The sequence below is a fragment of the Copadichromis virginalis genome, linkage group LG15, assembly GCF_057382275.1.
Source record: "Copadichromis virginalis isolate Kocher_CV1m ecotype Utaka linkage group LG15, C_Virginalis_male_GT1.1, whole genome shotgun sequence".
Taxonomy (NCBI): domain Eukaryota; kingdom Metazoa; phylum Chordata; class Actinopteri; order Cichliformes; family Cichlidae; genus Copadichromis; species Copadichromis virginalis.
The window spans coordinates 35,248,913-35,272,644 of NC_140632.1; the positions used below are offsets into that span (position 1 = coordinate 35,248,913).

Genomic DNA, 23,732 nt, shown 5'->3' on the forward strand with positions numbered 1-23,732 from the left:
TTTTACATTTATATTTATTATTGAAACTTGCACCAAGGGAGTGGCACTCCAATTTCGTTGTACTCTGTACAATGACAATAAAGGCTATTCTATTCTATTCTATTCTAAAGGAGCTGCTCAGTGCACTCACAGACTCATACAGAGGGTGATGTGGGATGCTCATGATGGATGTCTGATTGACTAACATCCTCCTCTCGCCCACTACCACCACGGATTCCAGAGCACATCCCAGCACAGAGGCTAGACCTCTGCACCAGTTTGTCAATCCTGCTCCTGTCCCTGTCTGTGCATCTGCTCCCCCAGCAGGCCACTGCATAGAAAACGGCACAGTCATAGAATGTCCTGGCGCCCCCATGCTGCAGATTACCACCTCGGACACATAGCCATGGAAAGTCACATGCAGTGATCTGTTTGCCCACTCCAGCTCCCTCCAGCTTCCCTCTCAGTAGTGCAGACTGGATGGTGTCGAGAAGACAAAAACATGATCCTCAAAGTGCTCCATGCCTGCTCTAGGTGAGAGAGGGAACGGTGGTGGTGCAGGATGAGCCTTTCCATGGTCTTCATCAGGTGAGAAGTCAAAGCCACAGACTTGAAGTGGTTGGGCTCCCTGGGGTGTGCGATCTTTGGCACCAGAACCACACAAGAAGTCTTCCACAGTTCAGGAAACCTTTCCAGACTCATGTTCAGGCTAAAGATGTGTACGGGGTGGCTGTAGCTCAGGTGGCAGAGCAGGTCAGCCACTAATCAGAAGGTCGGTGGTTCGATCCCAGGCTGCCTCCTGGCTGCATGCCAAATATCCTTGGGCAAGATAATAACCCCATGTTTGCCTACTGGTGGTGGTCAGAGGGCCCGTGGCGCCAGTGTCCTCTGTCAGTGCGCCCCAGGGCAGCTGTGGCTACAATGTAGCTTGCCATCGTGAATGTGTGTGTGAATGGGTGGATGACTGGATATGTAAAGCGCTTTGGGGTCCTTAGGGACTAGAAAAGCGCTATACAAATGCAGGCCATATGGAGGAGGGCTGAGGGAACCTCAGGGGTGGGGGAGGTGGTAAGTGGTCCAGAGTCAAATCTGTTGAAAAACAGATTCAAGTCGTTGCTCACCACTGCTCAATAGACACTGTGGCTCCTCTATTGTCCTAGAAGTGTCCAGAGATTTCTTTCAGCAGGGCCTTCAGGTCTTCTTGTACCTTCTTGGTAGAAACTAGTGGTGCAACGGATCAAAAGTCTCACGGATCGGATCACGTTTTTTTCGTCACAGATCGGATCAATTTTCGGATCAGCAGAAAAAAAAGAAGACAAAAATTTAACTCGCTATTTACTTATTTAAACAACGCGGTGACTTACAGGTTCTCTGGATGTGGTGATGAAAATTCCCAAAGGGAGTAGAAGACATGGAATTACTCTACAGGTTGTAGTTCAAATAAAAGATGACCAAGAGAGTCGGGGGGAAAAAGCTTAAAACACAAAGAAAAATAAAAAGAAAAGAAAAACGAGCTGGGAGCTGAGGTAACAAGCTGCCTGTGGCCCCATCTTGGAAAAAAAAAAAGCTCACCTTCAGACGCTTTCTGTGCTGCTGAAGTAAAGTCAGGTTTTGCGTGCTTAGCAGGAGTTGCCGCAGTGTTATCCATGGATGATGAACAAGGATCACTCAGAAGTGTTCGTCTATGCTCTCGTGTCAGGCGCTTCAGCTGATAGTTTTTTCTCCCCAGGACATAGCTTACATATTATTGTAATATTCTTGTCTGCTTGTTTCAGAAAAGTGAAGAGACGGGAATATGTCCATTTCAAAAAACAGCCACACACTTCAGCCGAGTCCGACATCTTCCGCTTTAGAATACGACTATGCAGCAAACTGGCGTGAAATGACGTGCACCTGCACTACAGCGATGTTAAATCAGCAGAGTTTACTTCTACGTTTAGAAGATAAATTATTGAAATTAAATAATGATATTCAGCGGGTTTAATTATTTTACAATGTAACACAAGCACTTTGTAAGTAACTGTAATTAAAATACCTAAAAATGAACAGTAATTAGTTATATATATATATATATATATATATATATATATGTGTGTGTGTGTGTGTGTGTGTGGTGGGGATGCTGTCGCATTGTAAACAGTGTAAGACTTAAGACTGGTTAAAATGATTTCACAACATGTTAAAAACAAGTCTAAGCACAGCAAACTGCATGTGGTTTCCTGTTTTATTTCACGTTCATGCAAGAGGGTGACACATGAAACACTTATCTGACTTTGATCATCCTATACTCTGCTACGACAGGGGCCAGGTCCTGCACAGCTTGCATTTCTGTTAGGGCTAATAGAGAATTCACACCTGTGGCCAATTTAGAATTACCAATTATGCCCGGCCCACTAACTGCAAGTGTTAGACTGTAGGAGGAAACCAGACTACCTGGAGAAATCCCAAGCAGACACACAGAAACACATGACAAACACAAAAGCTCTACAGTGAAAGGCAGCAGCCAGATTATGAATTTGAACGTAGGAAACTTCTTGCTGTGAGGTAACAGCGCTGCCACCATGCCGCCCAAATCAGTTTTCAAAAATGTTGCATTTAGTTGACTTTAAGAATTCTCACAGTGTTTATATTTAAAATACATTAATATGAATTTAAAATGACTTTTTCAAACTTCAGGAGTTGTTTGGTTACTAATTGGATGTAATTCCCGCTGACAGATTCACCAAACATCCTGACTGTGGAGAAATCTAGAGGGCTGAGATTATCAAACTCAATAATGGAAGGCCAGTCTGCTAGTGAGCCATCCGGACCAGGTTTTGTTTTGGCTGACTATGCAGTCTTTGCTGCCATGTTATTGGTTTCTGTGGCGATAGGACTTTTCCAGGCCCTGAAGAAAAGGCCAAGAGAAGCAACTGCTGACGACTTCTTCACTGGGGGCCGGAGCTTGCCAGCGATTCCTGTTGGCTTGTCTCTCTGTGCCAGCTTCATGTCAGCAGTCCAGGTTCTGGGTGTTCCTTCTGAAGGTTTTCGCTATGGCTTCAAATTCCTCTACATGTGCCTCGGACAAAGCATCAACTCCTTGCTGACAGCTTACCTGTTCCTGCCGGTTTTCTTTCGACTGGGCATCACCAGCACCAATCAGGTTCTAATGACCTAATAGTCATTGCCTCATTTATTTTATGAAGGAAATGAGTATATTTCAGTCTTCTGAATTGTTTTAATTCATTCATGATGCACATAATTATATTTAGATGATTCTATGTAACATAATTCTGCGAAACCCTTTCACACTAAGATAAATTGCTATGGAAATATCCCTTGCATGTCACATGTCTATATAACAAACTTTCATTGTGAATTGCAAATTTTGTATGTTTTTTTTTTTAAATTAAATCACATATTTCTTATATTTCATATGACCTCATTGCAATGATTAACAAATAAAAATTAACAAATTCAAAAGTTTATAAATATGCATTACATTGTGCAATTATCAAAGTAACAGGAGCAATAATTTTATTTGCCACTGATGATTGAGTGGCTGCTAATTTTAGAACAATATAATAAAAATAGTTTGATTTGAGGATTTTTATTAACGAAACATGACAATGTATTTATCAACAGCGAAGTAATAGAATTTATCTGACCAAGTGTTGAAAGGTGCCTGTAGTCCTTCAAACATGGTGAATATAGGGGGTGAAGAAGGATGAGGTTATAACACCGACCATCTGCCTGTCACAGTATCTGAGGATGAGATTTGGCAGAGGGATGCAGCTGCTGGGGAGCATTCAGTTTCTCGTTGCCACGGTAAGACAGACAATGTAATGTTCTCTGTTGGATTGAAGAATTTGGAGCTCACAAAGACATTTTTTATTTTCAAATTCTTCTCATATTTATTCATCTTCAGGCAAACCTAGTGGCTTCAATCCTTTAACCCAGTGTTTATCACCTTTTTGCTGCTTTGCTTGAATTTCCTCTCTCACAGCTGCTTTACACAGGGATTGTCATCTACGCGCCAGCTTTAATTCTGAATCAAGGTAGGTGAGGTCTAAACATGGTCCTCTGTTTTCATAGGATATTTTCATTTATTTGACACTTATTTGTCATACTGGAGAACACGTGTGTATTTATAGCACCAGACGTTTTGCTCCTTATCAGTGTTGACTCAGCTAAACCGTTTATTTCTGAGAAGAGGATGTGTGGAATAAATTTAAGGGAAATATGTGTTACAAAAATGAATGTTTAAACAGTGATAAGAAATATCTGAACAGTGATAGGAAAGGGTGACATTAAACCTGACACTAAGACCTGCTGCACTGACTTTTTATGAAACTTTTTAATTAAGTATCTTTGCTCAAAACTCAAGAAGGCAAATTTAATTACTGTATGTATGATATTTAGTACCGTCTTTTAGTACTTTAGTTCTTTAGTACTGTCTTCTTTCTCTCTCCCCGGTCGTGGGAGATGGCCCCGCCCCTCCCTGAGCCTGGTTCTGCCGGAGGTTTCTTCCTGTTAAAAGGGAGTTTTTCCTTCCCACTGTTGCCAAAGTGCTTGCTCATATGATTGTTGGGTTTTTCTCTGTATGTATTATTGTAGGGTCTACCTTACAATATAAAGCGCCTTGAGGCAACTGTTGTTGTGATTTGGCGCTGTATAAATAAAATAACTTGAATTGAATTAGTACCAGAAATAATTTTTACTTTTTTACCATAAATTTGTGGATGGTTTTCACACATTATTAATGACTGGTTCTTGTAGTTTACAAATAAAGCTGTTGTTTCATTCACTGTTTTTGTAGCTACTGGACTCAACATATGGGCATCCCTATTTTCTACTGGGCTCATCTGCACCTTGTACACCACACTGGTAAGAAGACTGCTTTAATATTCTCATCAAACAAGTAAGCATGCAGCATCAGACCACCACCTGTTTCAGAGTTCAGTGTTCATTTAAAAATGCCTTGTTGGCTCATTTGTGCAGGATGTATTTCAAAATAAGATGCCTAAACAAAAATAAAATGTAAACTAAGTTGTCTAGATAAAACTAGCAGATTATTTTGGTTTTGGGGGATGTTTTTTCTCGTGGTAAATGTCTTTTAACCTCAGACTTCTCTGAGAATAAAAATGCTGTTACTGTATATCTAACACAGAGCAGTAAACTTAAATCAGAGATTAAAACACAAACATTCAGCTGACATCGTGTTTCAGGTTTTGTATTAAGTTTTAACTCCGTACACAAAGTTATTAAGGTGCAAACATTTGTCTCATGCTCTGTTTCTGTCTCCTCTCATCTCTGTATAGGGTGGAATAAAAGCTGTGATCTGGACTGATGTATTCCAGATCATTGTCATGTTGTTGGGCTTTGTGGCCATTTACATCCATGGCACAGTCCTGGTTGGTGGTCCGGCACAAGTACTGAGGATTGCAAACAATGGATCACGCATTAATTTTAATGAGTAAAAAACATTTTTAATTATGAATGTCTTTATAAATGTACATTAGTGTGCGACTACATCTTGATACAAAAAGACTGAACAAGTCACTGCAAATGCTACTTGGATCTTCCACAGTTTTAGCTTTGACCCACGGCATCGCTACACATTCTGGAGCCTCTCTGTTGGGGGTGCATTGGTTTGGCTGTCCATGTACGGAGTGAACCAAGCACAAGTCCAGCGATACATCTCCTGTCGATCAGAGAGAGCGGCCCAGTGGTGAGTGAACACCTACATGCTGAAACAGACAGACTATGACACAAGCATAGTATCCATGAAATCTGATTATGTTTCAGTTATAATAGCTGAAACGTAACCAACCACTGAAAAGCCATGCGACAAGACAAGGAAGAGGTCAGAGTTTCAAATAATAAGGTCAGCATGTGTTTAACTAACCCCATGAGCCAAGAGCTCAGGCTTCAGACTGGCTCTGCATGATGTCAGTCAGAGGGGATGTCCCCAACATGGTTGTCTCACACACACAGATTAACAAAATGGACCTGTAGCCTAAAAGTTGCCAGTCTGAGGCCAGTTTACTGTTGGTGCTATGGGCTGACCATAGATGCTATTGTAGCCATGTATACATTGTCTCAAAATATGTTGCATCAAACATTGTTGTGGCTCTACAGTTTGCATCATTACTCTGCTGTCGTTCATCTTTTTAAATGTGCTATTCTCTGACTGCTTTTGTGCCATTTCCCTGTTTCTGATTTTTCAAAACTCTCCAACTTTGGACTGAATAGCCTCGTCTTCTAAAATCCTCATGAAAGCTCTGACATCTTTGTTTATCTAATGGTTTAAAATAGCTTTAATAAGAAGACTTTTGTCATTTAATTATGGATGCAAGGTAGATTGTTTCACAGTGACTCCCTCAGGACAGTATCATTATTTTCCAGGTGTCTGCTATTGTGGTCCTCATTCATGTTTTCTCAAAGTGAGAGGACTGTCCAGGTCTGATAGTTCAGGCACTAGTTCTTCTTAATAGGCACTTGATATTATAAAGCATTGTTGTCCTACAGACATTACATATCCATCGATTTGGGTTTTTTAATTATGATATTTGCATGTACATATACTGATTACACTTAAGAAGGAATGTGTTATTATGACAATGAACATCTCCATATATTAACCAGCAATTCTTTGTAATGTAAATTTACTTCCAAGCATAGATGGATATCTAATTCAAGTTTTAGATTAAAATTTATAATAACAGTTTTTCACTTTTCCCACACCAGTAAGTAGGAAGTGGAAACAGTCATCATGTTTGGTTTCATTTTCAGGGCACTGTTTGTGAACCAAGTGGGTCTGTGCCTCATTGTGAGCAGTGCAGCAACCTGTGGCATCGTCATGTTTGCTTTTTACAACACGTGTGATCCACTGAAGTCTGGGAGGATTTCTAAACCTGACCTGGTAATCAGATTACTTTCATTTTGTACTGAGCAACGAAATATTTAATGAGTCAGTTTTAAGATGTTTCTTGAGATGCAGACATTTGTTCTTAGCTAAACTCATTTTATTGTTAAATTAGGCTAATGGCTAAATGGAATATTTTACTTAGTTGCATATTGAGGTATACAGTAAATATCCATATTGTACAAGGAAAAAAACAAACAAACAAATACGGACATTTCTATTATCTCAGCAGGGCCTTTATGTGGCCAAGACTGAATACCACTAATAACTAGTGTGTTTTGGTATGCTCGTATGTTACATGCCAGTATGTACCTGTTTATTGTTGGGGTTTTTTTTGTTTTTTTTACTCTTTATGCATCTGATGAAGCTTATGCCGTACTTTGTGCTGGACATATTCCAAAATTACCCGGGCTTCCCAGGTCTTTTCCTCGCCTGTGCATACAGCGGGACTTTGAGGTATCCAAATCTACGTTTCTTTAAACCTTACCTGAAGCAGGTATGTCCCTCACATTACAAGGAGCCAGCATAAATAACTTCGCTTGAGACATTTCGTAACTTGTGTGATGGTTTAAGGCTATTTGAGGTTTAAAGACAGAAAACTCTTCAGTCTTCAAGTGAATGTGAGGAAATATCAGACTAAACTACATATCCTCTGTTAACATCTAACATTCATCATATGCATGTTACATCTTTTACATACTGTATACATATATATTACACATTTTTATGCACAAGAAAGAACCATCAAATAATGAGCTGCCGCTATGAGATTAATGTTAATCAAGCCTCTTTTTAACAGTACGGCTTCCACAAGCATCAATGCCATGGCTGCGGTGACGATTGAGGATATCCTGCACCCCTATCTGCTTCACATGACACAGAAGAAACTGATGCTGGTTTCCAGAGGACTGTGTAGGCTGACTATACCACTTACTGCTGTAATGTTTTAGTCCCAGATTCTTAGAATAAGTCATATTCGGCAATAATGCATTTTGAACCTTTTCTCTAAGCACTCCTGTATGGTGGTGGTTGTATCTTGGTGGCTGCACTCTCCTCCCTAGTGAACTGGGGAGTTCTTCAGGTAACAATATCATAATCAATCATTTTACCAAAGATTTTTGCAATTTTTAACAAAAATGATAAAACAATAGTTGTTGTTATACAACTATTGTTGTTGTCATACATGAAACCCAGATAATGTTGGAAGACTGTGTAAAAGTTGCAGTTTCAGATATGCCACACACAGCAGGAGGTATTTTGAAACTTCAGAAATGTTAGATGCACTTTTCTCACATGGGCACCGTAATTCAGGCATGCAGTGCATATGTAAGAGATATAAGACAGTTACATTTTTGACCTGAATAACTAATTACAGATAAGATTTATACTATACTCTGTAACAAAGTTTTTTGGGTTGATTTTCGAACGTACCATTTATCTTCCCTCTTTAGGGATCATTTACTGTCATGGGTGTGGTCAGCGGCCCATTACTTGGAGTGTTTATTTTGGGAATATTTTTCCCAGCAGCAAACAGACTGGTGAGTGACTGGTAAAGAAATGATCTACAAATACTTCCAAGAAGCACATGTACTTAGATTAAATTCACAGGTAAAAGCCAAACGACTTAAACAATGGCCTGAATTGTATTCTCTTTAATCTAAAAATATCAGGAGAATGTCTCAAACTAAATTGCATAATACTCGATGGAAATTTTGAAATGTATTTCTTGAAAATATAACAATTATTAACTTGAATGTTTGCCATGTATTAATGTAGACATCTATCTTATCTATTAAGGAAGACTTGGGTGTTAGTCACAGATCCATGATGAATCTGTGTTACTGTTAACACCACTCCTTTGTTCGGACACGTCACATAAAACATTTTAAAGCAGTAACTTTGTGAGCTCTAGTTTAATAGTGAAACAGTTAAAAAGCAGTTCACACTCATCGCTCTTGACACAGCACCTTGATATTGTTCTGTTAGCCAGACAACTTTCCCTGGAAATTTATCAGTGCACATATTTACTTTCTGAATTCCTTACATTTAAGGAGGTCCCACTTACGTGGAGTGTGTGTTACCTCACATGGGCCATTACTGTTTTTCACAGCGACACTGTGCTACAGGTAAACATTTTAGAAACCAGCTGGCCATGGATGCTCATTTGCTTTATCTGTGTTTCAGGGGGCATTCACGGGGATATTAGCTGGCTTCCTTGTCTCTATGTGGCTAGCTGTAGGTTCAACTCTGTATCCACCCAGTGAGGAGACCATGGGTGTCCTGCCCAGCTTAGCAGGTTCCTGTGAATCCATAAACACCACCCAGAGTAGCATAGCTATCGAAGACCAGCACTCTGTCTCCACCCGGCTTCACCCCAATAACCAGGGGTCAGTGAGTTCAGTGAGGCTTAAACGTACATGCTAGTTTATAATAATAATAATAATAGTAATAATAATAGTTGTTATCCTGTTTTTCCCAAAACTAGGGGCCTGTTAAACTTCTACTCCATGTCCTACCTCTACTTCGGTGCCATGGCAACTAGTTCAGTTGTACTTGTCGGTGTAATTGTGAGCTACGCAACAGGTAAAAAGCTGTTATTGTGTTTGTAAAACTGCTGATTCACAGTGCTTTTATTTGATTTCAAGATAATAAAAGTGCACACGCTTCAGATATGCCAAAGCAATCAAACAGTGCATTTAAAACATATTACGCCATTCTTTTTCTCTCAACACAGGCCCAACAAAGAGGGAGAACATTAAAGAAGGTTTGTTATGGTGGGACCTGAAAAAGAAGAAAGTGGAGGGTTCCCCTAAAAACAGAGTAAGTCCTGTATGACTGTCCTGCACAGTCAATGACTGTACTTTCCATAGTCCTTGTGCACAACCAGGACTATGGACTGTGCACAGCAGCTCTAAATACTGTTAGAACACGTGAAGGGGGCTCAAAGGATATTTTTTCCCACTCAGATGTCAGTTATGTTTACATGTATTACATTTGTCTTATTTCCATGGGAAAATGTACAAAAGAAAATGAATTTATTAATTAATCTGTTTTAAAAGGTAATTATTGCTTTATAACTCAACACGTGACTTCAAAGTGGAATATGGAATATGGTGTTAGTGTAAACACAGAAATTATGATCAGTCTGTTAAAGATTTCTTGTCCAAGAAGTTTTCACTTTCCCTTATTTTAAGTGTGTACTCATCAGCCATTTTGTTAGCTACACCTTGGAAGTACTAGGTCAGTTTTTTTTTTGTTTTTTTTTTTATCACAGTAGCCTTAATTCTTTATGACACAGATTCAGTAAAGTGTTGGAAACATTCCTCAGAAATTTTGGTCCATATTGATGTGACAGCATCACACAGCTGCTGCAGATTATTCGCTGCAAATCTTCCCTTCCACCACATCCCAAAGGTGCTTTATTCTATGTTTATAACAGTAGAGGCCATTGGAGTACAGTGAACTCACTGTCACATTCAAGAAATCAGTGTGATCAGCAACGATACTCTGGCTGGCTGTGGGGATTAGACGTTGCTCTGTTGGTAATAAGTGGCCCAAAACATGACAAGAATATTCTTGTCCTTACACCATTACACGCCAAGTCTGAACTGTCAGTACAAAGCAGGATGAATCCATTCTTTCATGTTGTTTACACCAAATTCTGATCCTAAAATCTGAACGTTGCAGAATGTTGTTCTTAATCTTCTATTGCCTAAGCTTGGTGGGCAAATTTACAGGCTGTTTCCTGTTCTATGCTGACAGGAATAGAGGTATTCATTGTGGTCTTCTCCTGCTGTGTTGTGCTTTGAAAGATGCTCTTCTGCAAATCTTAGTTGTAGCAACTGATATTTGCGTTGCTGTCACTTTCCTATCAGCTGAAAGCAGCCAGCCATTCTCCTTTGACCTCTGACATCATCAAAGCATTTTCCCCCAGGGAACTGGGGGAACTCTTTCTCAGACCATTGTCTGTAAACTTTGGAGCTTGTTGTGTGGGGAAAATCCCAGCAAATCAGTAGTTTCTGAAATACACCACCTGACACTACAACATTTTTCTTTCCTATTCTTGTTTTGAATTTTAGCAGGTCGTCTTAACTGTGCTTACATTCCTAAATGCATTGAGCTGCTGCTACCTGATTGATTATACATTAGTTAAAAGCAGTTGAATAGGTGTAACAAAGTTAGTGCATAAAGAAGGTATTATTGTAGATTTGTGTCAGTCTCTTGCTTTATTTTTAAACTTTTTCTCTAACTGTGGTTCTGTTTTGTTTTCAGGAGGGAGACAAAGTGTCAGAAGAACTACAGTGTGTGTCTTTGATGACAATGAACAAGCAGGATGCAGGGGAAGGGGAAGGAGACCAAAGAGACAGCAGAAAATAAAGTCACTGCACAGTCTATAGCTGTTAGAAGACTACTGATCCCACTGGAACACATCACGGTGCTATCTTCTCTCTATCGGCACTAATAAATTTAGGTGTTGTTTTCATTTTCAAAGTGTTTCTCTCTATATATTTTGGTTCTAAGTCTGCCTCATATTTTAAGTTACACCTGTGCCAAGAAACTATAAGTGCAGACTATCAGAGGTGATGAAAGGCTCTTTCATGGGAACTCTCATTCTGGTATGTTCCATATTCCTAACAATGCACACCTGCACTTCAACCAGCATTAACCGACATGTGGGCAGGTACACGGGATATGCTTAAACTGTAATTCAACCCTTGCTTCCTCATTCAGCAATCATTTAACATCTGCTCGAATGAGCCTAAAACTTCCTCCTAAAGAATGAGGGGATTTTTCCCTTTAATAATGTACCAGTTATGACTTTCTACTTAACTGTGGACTGCAGGTGTACCTCTAAATAAACAAAGATCAATGGCTCAGTGGCTAAGATCAATTTTACACAATTATACAAAAAGACATCTGAGAAATAAAAAGAAAACCTTCGAAGCAAAAGTAACCCCATGTGTGTAAACAAGAAAAATAAAGGGGTAAAACAAGCTATTGTTCAGTTCAGTCCCCTCAGAGGTTGGAGTTCAGCTTTATTTCATTATGCTGCACTTGTTTTCTGCTGCCATGCAACATTACAAACACACCCCATTAGCACAACACAGAACACCCTCTTTGTACTGTCAGTTTCACACTTCACCCTAAATACACAGCAGATAAAACAAAATTCTACACCACAACACCTGTGACTGCATTCACACCTAAAGTCTCCTGACAGAAAGTGAACTGTTATTGCTGGGTATTTATTGGGTCGTGGTATTGACACGAACAGTGATATTTATTGTGAGATGTGTCCCTCTGGAATCTTGCGTGCAATAAATATACAACTAAATGAATAAACTTTAGTCTCAAAAATGAGACGAATGTAAGAAACAGGCTGAAGAGGATTGTTTTGTGTATGATGACCCCTGCTGATCATTTACAGTCACTAAAAAAATGCAGAAAAGCAAAACCACCCACACACACGCATGACTGCATCCATCATGGCTGCCAACTACACACAAATAAATGAGAACGAAAGTGCTTATAACACAGTAATTTCATTTATTGCATTTTAAATCAACCTTTCATCCATGGTGGCCTTACAAAAGTAAACATATTTCGTCACACTCCGATAAGCTGGCAGGAATGACTGTGGAGTTCAGTCTTTAAAGCGGTGAGGTTGTGCTTCCGTGCACGTTTGTCCTGAATCCCTCAAACGCCTCCATGTTGTCGCATGAGCTACTGGGTTTCTTCACCACTCATCGGCGGCCCTGTTAGAGTCCTCGTCGGCTACAGCACAGTCCAGGCGCTGCACACCGGGAAGCGCCAGGTCCCGTTCGTTAAGCTTTTCCAGAAACGACGAAAGGAGTCGTTTATTCAAATGGTCCGTCAGCGTCCTTTCCTCTTCGACCCGCTCCTTGGCCACGTTTCTATCCGGCTCCGCTTCCTCGGTTTCGGTATCCGCGCCAGGCTGCTGCGGAGGGCCGGACCGGTGGTTCAAGGACAAGACGTTCGACTGCTCGCCTTCCCCGGACTCCTGCTCTGTCCAGCTCCCGCCGTCCGCCCCCGATTCGGTCTCCATCCGTGATATTAAAGTGGTCTGCAGGGCGGCATTCTCCAGCTCTTTCAGGCGCTTACTGTGGAGGCCGCAGGCTGGAAGTTCATTGCCAGACGAGTTGTTCTTGTTATGATGGGCCTCGCCGGTCTGCTCCATCATGCTCTGCGTCTCTTTCTTCTTCTGGGGGTTTAGCGGCCAGCTAGCGTCTTTGAATCTCACTACTGCCCTCTTCTGGAAGAGGCTTGCTCTAATCTCAGATTGGTTCCCTCCACTGCACTGTCCTGAATGCCCTTGCTGATACACGTTTTCTATCTTTTTTGGTGTTTCACTAAAGACTAAAGTGATGTTTGATTAGATTTTCAGCATGTTAAACTTTAGTCAGAAGAAGAAAAATATTACACATCCACAGATAATGATAACGCACCCTGCAGAAAAAACGAACAATCTGTCTGTCGGTATGCACATCAGTGAGGACCTCTCTTGGACCACCAACACAGCATCACTGGCCAAGAAAGCACTCCCACTCCCCTCCCTGCAAGACATTTACACCACTCGCCTCACCCGCAAAGCCATCACAATTGTCAACGATGCAACCCACCCCGCGCACTGTCTGTTCAGCCTCCTGCCCTCTGGAAAGAGATACAGAAGTCTCCGCTCCCACACTACCAGGCTCACCAACAGCTTCATCCACCAGGCTGTGAGACTGCTGAACTCTCTTCCCTCCCGGCTCCCAGCCAGCAGAATCACCAAGAAGTATAGGAAGACAGATTGGATTCTACCCCTCCCACGCACACTCTCCAACAAGGAAACACTCTCTGAACCATCCATTCGCTTCCGCTTATCCTTTTCAGGGTCGCGGGGGGCACTGGAGCCTATCCCAGCTGTCATAGGGCGAGAGGCAGGGTACACCCTGGACAGGTCGCCAGTCTGTCGCAGGGCTAACACATAGGGACAGACAACCATTCGCACTCACATTCACACCTAGTGGCAATTTGGATTATCCAATTAACCTATCCCCACAAGTTGCATGTCTTTGGACGGTGGGAGGAAGCCGGAGTACCCGGAGAGAACCCACGCAAACACGGGGAGAACATGCAAACTCCACACAGAAAGACCCCGGCCTGATGATGGAATTGAACTCAGGACCTTCTTGCTGTGCGGCAACAGTGCTAACCACCGTGCCACCGTGCTGCCACTCTCTGAACCAAGAACTGGAAAACATTCCTGACTGGAAACAACTACCTCTGCATTGCACACTTCACACAAATGCAGGAAAAATGCACTCTTCCACATTTCAATAAGACTTTTTATTCAAATGATAATTCTGAAGCATTTTATTTGACTTTTTCCATCTTGTGCTGCTTTACGTTCAACTAAAGATGCAAATACTGTGCTTTCCACTTTATATTTGAAAGTTTAGTTTAGGTTTCTACAGATATAATGTAAAAATCCAATGACTACAGTTATGTAGCCTAAACTATGGGGGGTGCTTCCCAGTCCAATCTGTCGTTTTTACTAACCACAATGTTCTTTTCTTTGCCAAATGATTAACACTTCTCTCCAGTGCCTGTTTCCATATACCTTTTATTCAAAAACTTTTAATTGGGTATTAATAGTTGCTTTTAACCAAAGTATTTCTTTGATATATTTTTAATACACCCACCTTTTTATGTTTTTGGCAAATGATTTGGTATTAACATGCAAATTATCTGCTTTGTTTTATGTTTTGGGACAGTGTGTAAAATGTAGAATTCAATGATTTTGGAAATCTCATAAGCCCACATTTTATTCACAATAGAACATAGAAAGTTTCCATTTATTTCTTTATTTTTTACAGTTGTGCCACAATGGCACACAACTACACTGTATAGAGTGGAATTGTGGATTTGACATCAACCTGAAATGCACACCTCAGATGTCCCTACAGTGCTTGGACATAATATCAAGGCTTAGGGTTGAATGACAACAGCATATAATAAATATGGCCCCTTGAAAGTAACACATCCTGTCTTGTTTTCTCCCATCTACTCGAATGTTTCTAACCCATGAACAGAAAAATCCTGAAACGTTTCAATGATGATTTTGGTTTCTTTGAATTATTGTAGAACACTCTTAAAATCCTGCTCACTGGTAACAATCCTATTGCCCACAGAGCAGAGTATAAATATAAAACTTCTTCACATTTTAAACCAATAATCTATGTGAATATTTTTTCTGATACCCTGTGATTGTTTCTTGTTTATACATTCCTCTTTTAGTTTGGTTTTTTTCATTTTCTTCCCAGTCACTGTGTTGGTTAGTTCCTGTGCAACCTTTGCAAACAGCGAGGGAAACATAAATTTTATAAGTGTAAAAAAAAAAAAGATAATAAAAGTATAGAAAACATATTCATAAAAGGTGTAAATTAAAAACCTTTTTAAAAACTTATTGTAGTGTAAAACAAGTGTACACTACTCCTACTTATATATATGTACAGCACAGTCTTGGTGATGCACACCGTGAAGTCCCCACCCCCTCGCCCACGGTTTGCGTAAGCTATTTTATCGCAGATAGTATTTTTGAGTGTATTGAGCTTCCGTAGAAGATTTTGGTTTCCATAGAGACCGTCTCTCATAGCGGCCACCGATCACTTAGCTTGGAACAACTAGAACAGGTAATGATGCCCGAAACACAACGTGTTACGTTTAATAACAGCTAACTTCATCGTTGAAAATATATATACTGTCTTTTCACTGATTAACCTAAGGTTAGCCAAAAACTACAAAAAGCGATAGCTTTCTACTCACTTAAATCCTGCTACGAGCTAGCTATGCTTTGTAGTCATAAACATGCTGCTTAAACCAAGATTAGGGTTCACATATAACATACGGTGTCCTGTGCGGGAATACAAATCAGCGGGGAAATCGTCGGTGATTCTATCACAGTTGGTTTTACAGTTTTTTAAAATAGTGACTGAAGTCTGTATTTTAGCATCTGCTGATATGCACAAAGTTTTATGTCGTGAATGATAATCACGTCAGCTCTAATTTAATAAACCCCAAACACTAAATTCTCACTGAAAACCTGCCAGTCTCGGAGAGAAACCTACGTGCACAGTCGGTAGCTCGTCTGCTGTTAACACATGCTCTTTCTTTTTTCCTGCTAGAGGACAAAGTGGTCTAAGCTTTGGCGCACAGTGCAATCGGCTGAAAATGTCTTTCCGAGATTTAAGAAGTAAGTGTTGTTTACTGTCTGCTCTTCGCTGTTTGTAGTGACCACTTTTTTGGTTTGTTTGTTTGTTTTAAGAAGATAACTGAGTGAGAAGTTAATTGGAGTTTTATGTTATGTGTCAGATTTCACAGAAATGATGAGGGCCTTGGGATATCCTCGCTTGATCTCTATGGAGAACTTCAGGACTCCAAATTTCTCTCTTGTGGCAGAAATCCTGAAATGGCTTGTGAAGAGGTATGCTTGAGCCTAAAAAAAGTCAAATTGTTTATCTAAATAATACTGCCACTGTTCTGTCCTCCACATTTTTCTGTCTGCATTTGGACACGGCCATGTTAAAGCATCATGGTTCTAGTGGAGGATACTGTGATATATTTTTGCTTTTCTTTGCCTTTTGCACCCTTTCATTCTTTTCATCCTTATAGATATGAACCTCAGAGTGATGTTCCTACTGATGTGGACACAGAAGCTGACAGGATATTCTTCATCAAGGCTGTGGCCCAGTTCATGGTGACGTATTCTTGGAAGTTTTTTATAGACTGTAGAGTTTATTCTTGGCAAATGAACGTCTGTTATTACTGCATCTTAAACAGTGTCTCCTTGTGTTCCAGGCAACAAAGGCTCACATCAAGCTGAACACTAAGCGTCTCTACCAGGCTGACGGCTATGCAGTGAAAGAGATGCTGAAGATCACCTCAGTCCTGTACAGTGCTATGAAAACCAAGCAGATGGCTCTGGGAGACAAAGTTGAGCAGGACAACAGCAAGTTCAAGTTTGACCTTGGCTCTCGGGTGAGGTGCAAACTACGCTGTGTGTAATGTTATGCCAGTTTTACTAAATCCTCAGTCACATACTTTATTTACATTATGAGACTCTCATTCCTGTGGAATTTAAAAAAGAAAATGGGCACTGGGTGACATTTAATTTGGGGAAGTGTTTGAAACCAAGATAAATTAAAGCAAACACCATATATGCAGTGTTTCAGAATGAAACAGCAATTCTTATTTCCTCACCAGAGCCACTTCTGCTAACTGCAGCTGTAAAATGTCTCAGCGATGAGCAAAGTCTACTAAATGTTCTGAGGATGCTGTGTATTCAGATCCCAACAACAAGTATAAAATTGTCAGTGTTAGCACGTTGTCTAATTAATGTGGCTAACACTAATAAATGGCTTTAATCTTATGAACAGCACAGGGCTGTAGGTTGTGTTTTTACATTACCTTTTGTGCTTCAGTGCAGGATAAATTGAGCTTTTTGCATTTACTTGCGTTTATGTTTCTGTTATTATACAATGGAACAACTGTGAATTGGTGACACAGACATGGCTGGTTAAGACTCTATTCACCAGCAGTCACTTCCAAACATTTTCCAAGCTGTTCATCTGCAAAGTATTGTGATAGAATCACCATGCACACAAATGTAAGACAATAGATACTTAGGTTTTGACGTAAACTGAATAATTAATGTTAGAAGCAACAGATTGTCTTAATTTTCCTTAAGATTGAGTCTTAGTACTAAATTGTATCCAGCTCTGACATACAGTGCTGTGCAAAAATCTTTTTTGTACAATTCTAACAAGCTTAATTTTGTGTGACCACCTTTTATTCTTCAACACAGCCTGAACTCCGTTAGCCAAGTTTTCTTCTCATTTCTGAGTAATTCTCAGGAATAGTTCTCCAGGCTTCTTGAAGGACATTCAGTGTTTTTCTTTGAATGTTCACTGTCTTTTGTTTGGTTTTCTGTCCAGACGAGCCCACACTGCTTCAATAATGTTGAGGTCTGGGCTCTGGGAGGGCCAATCCATGGCTAATAAGTGTAATTTGTAGTCCTGTAAATGTGCTTGTCTTTTTCCACATTTCTGTTTTGACAGACAGTGATTTTTGTCTACTGTAGATGTGCTCCTATGCAGTCCAAGATCGAATGACCTATGTATCTGTCGAATGCTGACTGGCTGACAAGTTGGCGAGAAAAGGGAAGGAAGCAACAGGAGGGTTCAAAGGGAATGTGAGAACGGCAAAAAAAACTCTTCAAATATTAAAAAAATATATATAGTATGAGAAGTACAGACAGAGGCTGTAGTGGACACGTTTCATTGTTTTCAACACTCGGTTTCACTTCAGATTTTTTTATGTTACAACTTCACTCTTCTCCACTGCTGGCTGATGGACCAACAACAGAACAAACAAGAATTGCCTACAGACTAGTTGCACCACATACTTTGTAGGCTGTCTACATCAACAACAAAGCTCTCTGCAGGAGACGGGCCATCCAGGGACATAAATTCAAGAATAGTTCTCCAAGCTCCTCAAAGGACATTCAAAGCTCTGCTTTGGATGCTGGCTGTCTTTTGTTTAGGTTTTCTGGCAAGATGATTCCACACTGCTTCAATAATGTTGAGATACGGGATCTGGGAAGGTCAGTTCATGTCTGATAGTGCTCCTCTGTTTTTCTTCTACACTGGCAGTGTGTTTGAAATCATTGCCATGCTAAAAAGGAAGTCGCTGACAATCAAATGCTTTCCAGATGGTATTGCATGGCAGATCAAAAACTGATGGTTCTTTTCTGTTCCCATTTTACTATAAATATTGACAAGATCCACATCACCACTGGCTGAAATGCAGCCTCCAACCATGACAGAGCCTCTACAGTGTTTTACACATGGCTGTAGACACTGCTGTACCTCTCTCATAACCCCTGAACATATTGGCAGTGATTCGCTTCATAAGACGTGTTGTCACTAATTTTTAGTGCAGGTCTTGTGTAATTTGTTATGCTTCAGCCTTTTCTTACTGAAGCTTTGGTAAACGATAGCTGCATTACTGAAAGGTCTCAGGTCTTGTATCATGTCTTTGCTGGATTTTCTTTTGTTTTATTCCTTAAGGACATAACTTTCAGACACTGTGCACCTTTTTTGGCCTAAATTATTTTTTTAGGCCTGTTGGCCTGGTTTCCTTAGATATGGCACATTTTCAACTAATAGTTCTTTTGTTGTTGCAAAAATCATTTTTTATGCCTGTCAAACAGTGTTTTTGTCTTTGACATTTTTTGTATTAAATTTTGCGACAGACTCTTAGTTATAAAGGTCTCAAGACCACTTTTGAAAATCCTAACAAGGGCTGGCTTCTTGGTAATAAAGCATATTTTTAAATGAAGGGTGGCTTTTGCACAGCTCTGTATACAGATGTATATCCAACACTTTAACCTGTGCTTTTCGTCCCACATCCTATGCACCGTCCCGCAAAAATAACAAGAGTACAAGTATAAATAGAAACAAGGATGTTTCTGCAGTGTGTGCTCTACAAGACTATAAATCAAGCTGTACAATAACCAGGTGGTATCTTTAATCTACACAAACCATATTATTTACTTTTTAATCTTTGCTTTATATCATTTAAAACATTGTTTTTACATGGAGATAGCTTTTTCTACGTGTTTGTTATTTTTTATTTTTAAAAATCAATATTATAGTAAATCCTTGGTAGAGGAAAAAACTTTCTGATTAGCTCTCACGTTGTCTTTATTCTAGATTTCAGATCTTAAAGCAGCTCGGCAGCTGGCGTCCGAGGTCACGTCCAAAGGAGCATCCTTATATGACTTACTGGGGAAGGAGGTGGACTTAAGGGTAAGGGGAAAACATGGATATGATTTTAAGAAACGGTGACTAACTTAACTAACATTTTAATGTTCAGCTGTTCAAATCTGAGTGCTGGTGAGCTCAGTAACATTTTTTAAATTTTTTTACAGTAAATATAATTTCAGATGAACGTAGTTGTACAATTATAGGGCTGTCTCTTTGAAAGACATCATTCAGTAGCACAGGGGTTTACTTTGCTGTCTTTATTTTCACTTTGCTCACAGGAAATGAGAAGTGCAGCCATTGCCAGACCTCTGGAGATCATTGAGACTGAAAAGGCCCTGAGAGCTGCCATCAAGGAGGTTTTGGTCTGTAATTTTGGTAGCAGATTTCAAAATTCACAGGGGACATGCTTATACCTCCCAAGTACCGTAATACTGACTTTGTTGCTATGTCTTTGTGTTAAAGAAAAGTGTGGATAAGACCAAAGACATGCTGAATAACGTTGTTTCCGATGAGGCCACTCTGGATGGCAAGATAGAAAAGAAGAAGCAGGAGTTGGAGAGGAATCGGAAGAGGCTCCAGACCCTGCAGAGTGTCAGGTGGGTATGAAGTTTTCTCTCCTCAACTAAAAACAAGTCTTTAAACAAAACTTAGACAAACAGGTTATTGTTCTTCCTTAACCTCTTAGACCAGCGTTCATGGATGAATACGAGAAGATCGAGGAAGATCTGCAGAAACACTATGAGACCTACGTGGAGAAGTTCAGAAACCTCTCCTTTCTGGAGTCTCAGCTTAATGAGTACCACAGACTGGAACAGGAGAGGTTTGAGGTGCGTGAATATACAATATGCAAAGCATTTTTTCTCAAATGTTCTACAAATGAATGTCCCATAAAATTGTATGACTAACATTCATACAATTTGTCCCAGTCATGCACATGCAAACTTTATGTCTGTGTTATTTTCTTTCTCCGCTGCAGGAAGCTGAAAACACTCTGAGGTTAATGCAGAGCAAACTGAGAGAAGAGGAAAGGGAGCTGATGAAGAGTTCCTGTAAGATAAACAAACACAGAGTTAAAGACAAAAACCTGTCGCACAATCCCATCCAAACCTTTCTATAACTTTTCACACTACTTTCACACGATATGTCGTCTACAGTGAAAGACGAGGACTCGGACATAGACGTTCCCGAGGATGAAGGTTCAGACAGTGACATGGAGGAATTGCGTCCCGCTAAGCCACATCTCACACGAAATGGCCTCATGACAGGTATGCAGACTGGGGATAGCCACATCCATGTTATGATCAGTTCTCACCTGCATAAAGTGAAGCCATTATTTAAGTAGATGGTCTGGTTGTTTACTGTGTCTAAGTGCTTTCTATCAAACATCACACACATTCATGCTGCAGTGTTTAATGTAGACACTGATTGGTTCTCAAAAAACCAAAGAACATCAAGCCATGCAATAACAACACCTTTCACGTTCCTTGAACATTGCCTCCTTGTGTCCCTCCTTTAGGCAGAGGAGCACGTTTCATCGGGAACATGCAGGGTGGTGACAGTGATGAGGTTAGTAATCTTTTAACTTCCTTGGTTTCTTTTTCTCCTCTTTTGCTGAGCTATACTTGAGTTCTTTTGTGTTGATTTTGGCTTGCAGGTGTCCCAGATGGTGCTCACTGCTCATGACTTGCACTTTAACCTTTATCTGTCATTTCTAGCTGATTCTCCTGTTCAATCTCTGATCAGTTTCTTCCCCGTTTTCGGTTTCCAACTTGTTATCTAAGGCCCTTTTAGCTGTTTCCAGAACATCATTCCCCCATAAGAAAAAACACCGGAAAGGAAAGGTTTGTGCCGGACCAAGATCTAGTTCACTCCCCTTTTCCTCTTCGTGCATCTAAAAGAAAAATCCATTCTCAAATCCTCATACAGTAGGGAATATCCCACATGACATAGCCTGATGATTATGTTCAAGCTACTCCAGACAGAAAAGCAGAAGTGGGTCCAAAGCCTTTGTAAAGCCCTTTTTTAAACATTTATTTCTGTTATTTCCATTACCAGTCTTGTGATTTCATTGTACACTGATGTAGCTACAGGCATAGAACTGTTTCTCATCCAGAGAAGATTTTAACCATTTCATTTTTTTAACTATGATGGTGTTTCTGAGTTGGATTACAGGGTGGATTTTTCATGTACTGCAGGAGCTCCCTTTAAACGAGTCATGGACGTGGTTATGCCCCCCCACACCCAAATCCCTTTTCTGATGAACATAGCGATTTCTGTTGTGGTTTCACGTTTTGTGTTGGAAATATTTTCAGTCGTGCATTGGACTGGACTCTAATTGTTGTGGTCATTATTCACTGCTGTTCCCAGACTGAAGATAGTGAGATTGATGTGGACGAGGATGATGAGGAAGATGACGAAGGTGAGGAGGAGGAGAGCAAGGATTTGGAGGACGAGAGCTTGGAGGACCCCATATCCAGGGGTCCTCGACCCTCAAGAGGGGGTATGAGGCCCCCCCTGCTTGAGGAAAGTGACAATGACTTCTGAATAAAGAACACTCACACATGATGAGCTCCAGCTAGTTTTTATTCCAGCTCTAGTTAGACCGTCCAAGAAATATGCATTATTGTTTCACAGCGTGCTGTTTTTGAAACTTAATTGTCAATATAGTTCATGTTCTTTGATATTTGAGTAAAATATTTGTCATAATAAAATATTAAATATTTTATTTTAACATGTCCTCTGTGTGTTGTGACATTTTATTATTCTCTGAGAGAGTCAACCATATTTTGAAATTTTATACTTTATATGGCACAACATTTGAGTAGTTTTCACACCTCTGTAGCCATTAAATAAATGACTGACTAGTGGTGAAGAATCTTTTAGGTTTTTTTTAGTTTATGTGCTCAAAATATGACAAAAAATAGACATATAGGGATAAATGAAAGGTGGAGAAAAAAAGAAACTGTTGCAATTCTGAAGATTTGCAGCAGTCAGTGCTTGATATAAGTATGTAAGGTCCATTGATTACCTACAGTGATGCAAAGTGTGGTGAGGTGGATTAAAAAACAAACCTCATTTACCCTGGACATTAAAGACAAAGCTAAGATGGCCACAGTCAAATGATAAAACTGGGTTTACCTGTATTAGCCAACTGGCTGATCTGCACCATGGCTGCAGTGATCATGGAGATGCTTGGCTACAAGATGAACAGCCACAAAGAGTAGTATCCTCCATAGAGAAGGAGACTAGAGGCCAAGATCAAGGTAGCACAGAGGGAAGTTAACCAACTATCAGAGCTGAAGAAAGGGGTGTCTAAGACGTGGCTGCACAAATAAACCAGCTGCTAGTAGATGACACACACCCGGAATGGCTAACTGAAGGCCAGACAGTTCTGATCCCCGAGCATCCCTAGAAGAGGCCGGTTTCATCCAACTACTGGAAAAAACCTGCCTCAGTATGACATGGAAGCTCCTGTCAGGCATCATAACAGCTGAGAAGAACAGGCTTGTGGATCAATACATGAGCAGGGCACAGAAAGGAACTGGCAGTAATACCAGAGGGGCAAAACAGACAGATACAGAACAGCCGCTTGAGACTGCAAGACCAGACTGACCCACCTGTGCACTGTCTGGATTAACTACAAGAAGGCCTATCACTCAGTGCCCCACACATGGATCATGGAATTCCTAGAAGCGTACAATATCAACAGGACTCTAAGAGCATTCCTCAGGAACTCATTGGGAATGCGGCAAAAGACACTAGAGGCCAACTTCAAGCCTCTAGCAAAAGCAGCCATCAAGTCATAACTATGGATACCAACTATGGAATGGAGCAATTGGAGATGGATTGCTATGCTGAGTGACAGCAACATCAGGAAGGAGCACAACACAAGAAGCTTGAAAACTACCAAGGGCTGAGCTTGAGAAGATGTGGAAAGTGAAGGCATCAGTGATCCCAGTGGTAATCGGAGCACTTGGTGCAGCGACCAACAAGCTATGTGACTGGCCCCAGCAGAT

At 40.4% G+C, this 23,732-nt stretch overlaps 2 protein-coding genes across 3 annotated transcripts; both read left to right on the top strand.

The window, feature by feature from the left end:
- Positions 1-2,666: 2,666 nt before the first annotated feature.
- slc5a5 (solute carrier family 5 member 5) lies at positions 2,667-11,369 on the top strand. The gene is made up of 15 exons (XM_085433141.1): positions 2,667-3,121; positions 3,721-3,786; positions 3,965-4,016; positions 4,778-4,845; positions 5,280-5,434; positions 5,549-5,689; positions 6,754-6,883; positions 7,254-7,342; positions 7,686-7,798; positions 7,897-7,967; positions 8,338-8,424; positions 9,071-9,273; positions 9,372-9,469; positions 9,621-9,706; positions 11,159-11,369. The coding sequence occupies exons 1-15, from the start codon at positions 2,756-2,758 to the stop codon at positions 11,261-11,263; spliced, it is 1,830 nt and encodes a 609-aa protein (XP_085289267.1). The 5' UTR covers positions 2,667-2,755; the 3' UTR covers positions 11,264-11,369.
- A 4,130-nt stretch (positions 11,370-15,499) lies between these two features.
- ift38 (intraflagellar transport 38) lies at positions 15,500-22,452 on the top strand. Of its 2 annotated transcripts, none has more exons than XM_085433142.1 (13): positions 15,500-15,582; positions 16,075-16,142; positions 16,262-16,373; positions 16,562-16,646; positions 16,748-16,927; positions 19,663-19,758; positions 19,995-20,078; positions 20,179-20,312; positions 20,402-20,543; positions 20,693-20,765; positions 20,871-20,981; positions 21,233-21,282; positions 22,084-22,452. In XM_085433142.1, exons 2-13 carry the CDS (start codon positions 16,121-16,123, stop codon positions 22,258-22,260), a joined length of 1,266 nt encoding a protein of 421 aa, XP_085289268.1. In that variant the 5' UTR covers positions 15,500-15,582; positions 16,075-16,120; the 3' UTR covers positions 22,261-22,452. The 2 variants fall into 2 exon arrangements, with proteins under 2 accessions (XP_085289268.1, XP_085289269.1); XM_085433143.1 differs by lacking the exon at positions 15,500-15,582 and adding an exon at positions 15,591-15,675.
- The last annotated feature ends 1,280 nt before the right edge of the window (positions 22,453-23,732 follow it).

Coding starts and splice junctions, on each gene's coding strand:
- slc5a5 (XM_085433141.1), top strand. CDS start 2,756: ATGGAAGGCCAGTCTGCTAGTGAGCCATCCGGACCAGGTTTTGTTTTG. Junction 7,343..7,685: donor GCATACAGCGGGACTTTGAG/GTATCCAAATCT, acceptor TCTTTTTAACAG/TACGGCTTCCACAAGCATCA. Junction 7,799..7,896: donor GCTGGTTTCCAGAGGACTGT/GTAGGCTGACTA, acceptor CTTTTCTCTAAG/CACTCCTGTATGGTGGTGGT.
- ift38 (XM_085433142.1), top strand. CDS start 16,121: ATGTCTTTCCGAGATTTAAGAA. Junction 16,374..16,561: donor CTGAAATGGCTTGTGAAGAG/GTATGCTTGAGC, acceptor TCATCCTTATAG/ATATGAACCTCAGAGTGATG. Junction 20,544..20,692: donor TGGAACAGGAGAGGTTTGAG/GTGCGTGAATAT, acceptor TCTCCGCTGCAG/GAAGCTGAAAACACTCTGAG.